This window comes from Orycteropus afer, unplaced genomic scaffold (assembly GCF_000298275.1).
Source record: "Orycteropus afer afer isolate SDZICR_OR568_19922 unplaced genomic scaffold, OryAfe1.0 scaffold00965, whole genome shotgun sequence".
Classification (NCBI taxonomy): domain Eukaryota; kingdom Metazoa; phylum Chordata; class Mammalia; order Tubulidentata; family Orycteropodidae; genus Orycteropus; species Orycteropus afer.
In genome coordinates this window covers 274,870-279,557 of record NW_006922552.1, presented here as the reverse complement: position 1 = coordinate 279,557, position 4,688 = coordinate 274,870, and the positions used below count along the sequence as shown (strand labels likewise).

The window sequence follows — 4,688 nt, the reverse complement described above, 5'->3', positions numbered from 1 at the left end:
GAGGGAAAAAACTGTCGTTGCAGAACTTTTAGATGGTAAGGAAGTCAAGACAACTACAAGACAGAATGGACTGTTCTAAACTTGTGAAGAAAACTATAAATCACAGGGTAACCTCAAAGAAAAATGATAAACCCTCACATCAAAACAAAAAAGAGGACCAGCATAAATATTCAGCAAATACTAAAAAAATAGCAATGAAGGAAGTGATAACACGATACATAAACAAAACAAGCTCAGCAGAGAAAATTATAGGGCATAAAGAAATCCTCACCATGAGAAAGCACATAACAAAAATGACAGCAACAAATTCATACTGAGTGATAATTACATATCTGGCAAGGGACTTATGTCTAAGATTTAGAGTGTAAGAATGGATGGCCAAACTATGGTACATACACATAATGGAATGCTATGTAGCACTAAAGAATAATGTAGAGTCTGCAAAACACAGCATAATATGGATGAGGTTGGAGGACATTATGCTGAGTGAAATAAGTCAATCATAGAACGACAAATATAGTATTAGTTTGTTGTTGTGGTGGGTCAATCAAGTAAAGGTTTATATATGGAGGGAAACTTTCTTTGTTAGTTGCCAGAGGTGGGAGGGGAGAGGAGAGAGCACTGCAAAAAAATAAAAAAGCATTGACCCTGTCACTTTAGTTTTGTGTATTTCACTGTACATAAATTATATTTCAATAAAATGCATTAAAAATAAAAAATAAAATAATAATAATAAAACAACAACAACAAAAAAACACCTTGCTGAGTTACTCACACCTTGCATTTTCCATAACCTTTCCATTGACTGTCCTGTCCTTTCTTATGTCTGCTGTCAGAGTAGGAATGATTCCATCCAATTCAACATTCACTCAGAGTCTGCCCTGTACTGGAGCCATACAGATGAACAAGATACTGCTCTGGCCTTGAAGAATTCGGTCTAAAATAATCACGACATAATGTAACATATTAGGAACTCTGGTAGCGTAGTGCCTAAGGCATTTGACTGCTAACCAGAAAGCTGCTGGTTCAAACCCACCAGCCACTCCTCGGAAGGAAGGTTGGGCAATCTATTTCCATAGTTATATTGCCTCGGAAACCCAAGGAGGGGTTGCTATGAGTCGGATCTGACTTGATGGAACATAACAACAACAACAACAATGTAACATACTATGTTAAAAACTGGATGTTGTAAGTGCTGGAACAAAGGACTGCATCAAATGATATGGGGAGCACAGCAGAAGATGGATAAGGTAAGAAGAGCCAGGGATGACCTCAAGGTAGATAAAAGGAATCTGATGAGATGAAAAATGACTTTGACAGGTGAGAAAATTCAGTCTTTTCCCCTTATGTGTAGGAGACAGCTAAAAACATTCTGAGCTTCTCTGTAAGTCAGGCATTCCACTTCATATCTCTGTTTCCAATCCTTAGCAACCTTTTAGTGTTCATGGGGTTACAAAGGGGAAAAGGGTGGCGTAGAGTTAGAGAGCCAATGTTAAATCTTGGACAAGGACATAAAACCATTCAGAAAAGCTCCTCTAGATGAGAAGAGGTAAGTAAAGGGGAGGAAAAAAATCTGACTATCAAAGATGGAAGAGACCCAAAGAAATGACCTAATCTGAACCATCTCTACTCCACATTTGTAAGAAAGAGTGGAAAAGAAAAATGAAAGATACAAGGTTCTTGGGAAAGGAAAAAAAAAAAAAAAAACAAGAATATGTATGGGCAGGGGATACCAAAAGTTGTCAAGTCAGGCATTCAGTCTCTAAGTTTTCTCTTTTTTTTTGCTAACTGGGAGGTAGCACCTGAGGCCAAGCTTCCCTTATCACATGCTATCCTACCCCCCTCAAGCCACACCCCACTCCCAATCCATGCAGGTCTTACCTGACTAATGCCATGCCATAGAGCAGACTAAGTTCATCAGCGCCCAAGCCACCAGTCACATCCATGAGTTTACAGCGTACCAGGTCAGCGGTAGAAGCCACTGCCAGGGGAAGGTCGTTGCCTAACCTAAAAGGCCACAGTCCAGTACCATCATAAAGGCCCTTACACTGGTCGTCCACCCTCCACCTCAGAATTTAGGTTGTTGTAGGCTAGTCCCATTATAGAGTAGCTCAAAGCACAGTAACAGATATAAAACAAGAAGGTGGGAGGAAAGAGGGTAATGTAGTACAGGCATACCTTGTTTTATTGCACTTCTCCTTATTGTGCTTCACACATATTGCACTTTTTATAAATAGAAAGTTTGTGGCAACCCTGTGTAGGGCAAGTCAATCAGTGTCATTTTTCCAACAGCATGTGCCCACTTTGTGTCTATGTTACATTTTGGTAACTCTCACAATGATACAAACTTTCATAATCCTATTGCACACTTAAAAGGCTACAGTATAGGGTAAACATAACTTTTATATGCGCTAGGAAACCAAAAAAATTGTGTGACTCCCCTTAATTGTCATATTACCTTTATTATGGTGATCTGAACTGAATCCACAATATCTCCGAGGTATGCCTGTATACAGTGCATGAAAGGCTAGTTGGGTACACACAGTACACCTAACTGTCAACTAACAATTAAGTGTGGACACAGGCCTTTCTTTCACCCTCAAAAAATTCAGCTAAAGAAGCCGTTATCCCTTGTTAGTCTCCCCCCAACTCAATCTTACCAACTGGACTGAGCCGCCCCATTCAAACATGGTTTTACAAGTAAGACACTGCCCCACCCCCACCCCCAATTCGAACTGGAAATCCACTCTGGGGCCCAGGCCCCACGGGTCCCTCCAGGACACTCTCCAAGTATAAGGTCACTCTTAGGAAATAGGAGTTAAAGCTCGCAGACAAGTAAGAAGAGGCACACCCCTTTATTCTACAAATGAAATTAATGCAAGATCTTGGCTGCGACTTTCCCCCAGGAACTGAGACTAGGAACAGGCCCAAATCACACATAAAGGCACCATTCGGCAACTTAGGGAGAAAAGGGCCCTACAGAAACTCAACAAAGGAGGAAGTGAGGCGCCACAAGCAGCAGGCAGGAGCCCTGAGTCCTCCAGCTTACCTGCTCCTCCACACAGTGATACGGTTCAGCGCATACCGCTGCAACGTATGGTCCTCGCAGAACAGATACACCATCACCTGGTCCCACTCGGCCCTGTTGAGCCAGGCGACCACGATGCGCTGGGCCCAGAGCGGCGACGACCCTTTTCCTTTGGCACATTTGCCACACCACGCACTCCACACCCGATCCATTCTCTTGTGGCCCAGACAGGCCCTGGTCCCGGACTCCTACACAGACACTTGGCTCGACTGCAAGCCCAGCGGGTTGGCGATACCCACAGCCTCCAGCTCAACGTGCTATCCTCACTACAAACCGCCGCCACACCAGCAGCCAATAGTGGAGTGTGACGGCCATGCAAGCCCGCCTCCCAGAGTTAGCGTGGCCAATCAGAACGTGAGTGCTGGCAGCCCAAACCACAGGGGCGTTTACGTTCTTAAGGAATCGGAAACGTTCTTTTCACAAAGCAACCATACCGGCCGCGTGGGTTCAGCTTCAAGGTTCCGCCAATTTCCTGCTTCCTTATTAAGGAGTCTTGGTGACACAGTAAGGAGCTCTGGTGGAGTGCTTAAAGTATTTGACTGCTAACCAGAAGGTTAACGGTTCAAACCTACCAGCCACTCCACGGAAGGAAGATGGGGCAATCTGCTTCCGTCAAGATTTACCGCCTGGGAAACCCAATGGGGGTCAGAATGGTGATGCGTGTGTGAGTGGTGGCACAGCTGCTAACCTGAAGGTTGGTGGTTCGAACCCATCAGCCGTTCTGGGGAAAAAGGGTGTAGCAATCTGTTTACCGAAAGCTATGCAGCCTTACAGACCCTATGGGAGCAGTTATACTCTGTGTTATACGATCGCTGTGAGTCAGAATCAACTTGATGACTGGGTTTTGTTTGTTTTAAAGAAACTTGCCTTCTTCACTGATGTCGAGGGGAGTGCCTGAACTGCAGGAGAAATTTCACTTTTCGCCCCTTGCCGGGCCGGCAGGACCAGACCACAGTCGTCCAGTGTACTGGAAATGTGCTGGTAAGTATAATATTTTTATTGCCATGAATCAGGACCTTACCTGGTAAACATTGCAAATGTCTCAAGTTGAGTTGGAAAATCTGCTTTTGTGGGTGGGCCCTGTCATCCAAATTGGTACCAGCCCGTTCTATTGTTGCACAGTGATATGACGCCTGAATGATTGGAGTAGAAGTCATCTTGAGAGTAACAGAGTTGGATTCTAATCTTATCTTAGTTCTGCCAGGAATTGTGTGGTTTTGGACAGTCTCTGTCCCTCTCTGGGTCTGTGTTACCATCTGTACAGTGAGGGACTTAGACTGAATGATCTCTAAGTTCTGCACTATAGTTGTAAATTATGTATGGGATTTTACTCTGCCAGCATGCCACTGCTATGTTGGTTTTAACATCTTATAGATGTTAAAAACTTACAGTTTTTTTTTCTCTAAATAATTCCTTGGGATATTGGAGTTCTGGAGGAAAACAGTAATATGAAGACCATCTGATTTTATAGGTTGGCTAAAATGTGTTTAGGACTGTCCCATTCCTTGTCACAGAAATTATTTTATGGTCTAACACTTAAAAGGGAAATGTTGCTAGTAATGATTAACAGCACTGCTGTTAGTGCCTAGTGTTAGTCTTT

The 4,688-nt window shown here is 43.5% G+C and overlaps 1 protein-coding gene across 1 annotated transcript in view; it reads right to left on the bottom strand.

Moving 5' to 3' along the window:
- The window catches only part of LAS1L (LAS1 like ribosome biogenesis factor), a 30,647-nt gene extending 27,398 nt beyond the window's left edge, over positions 1-3,249 (bottom strand). The window contains exons 1-2 of the mRNA XM_007958424.2: positions 3,050-3,249; positions 1,882-2,007 (exon numbers count right to left, since the gene is read on the bottom strand). Of these exons, the coding sequence (XP_007956615.1) occupies positions 1,882-2,007; positions 3,050-3,240 (317 nt within the window). The 5' untranslated portion in view covers positions 3,241-3,249. The remainder of the gene's footprint in view (positions 1-1,881; positions 2,008-3,049) is intronic.
- Between the last annotated feature and the right edge of the window lie 1,439 nt (positions 3,250-4,688).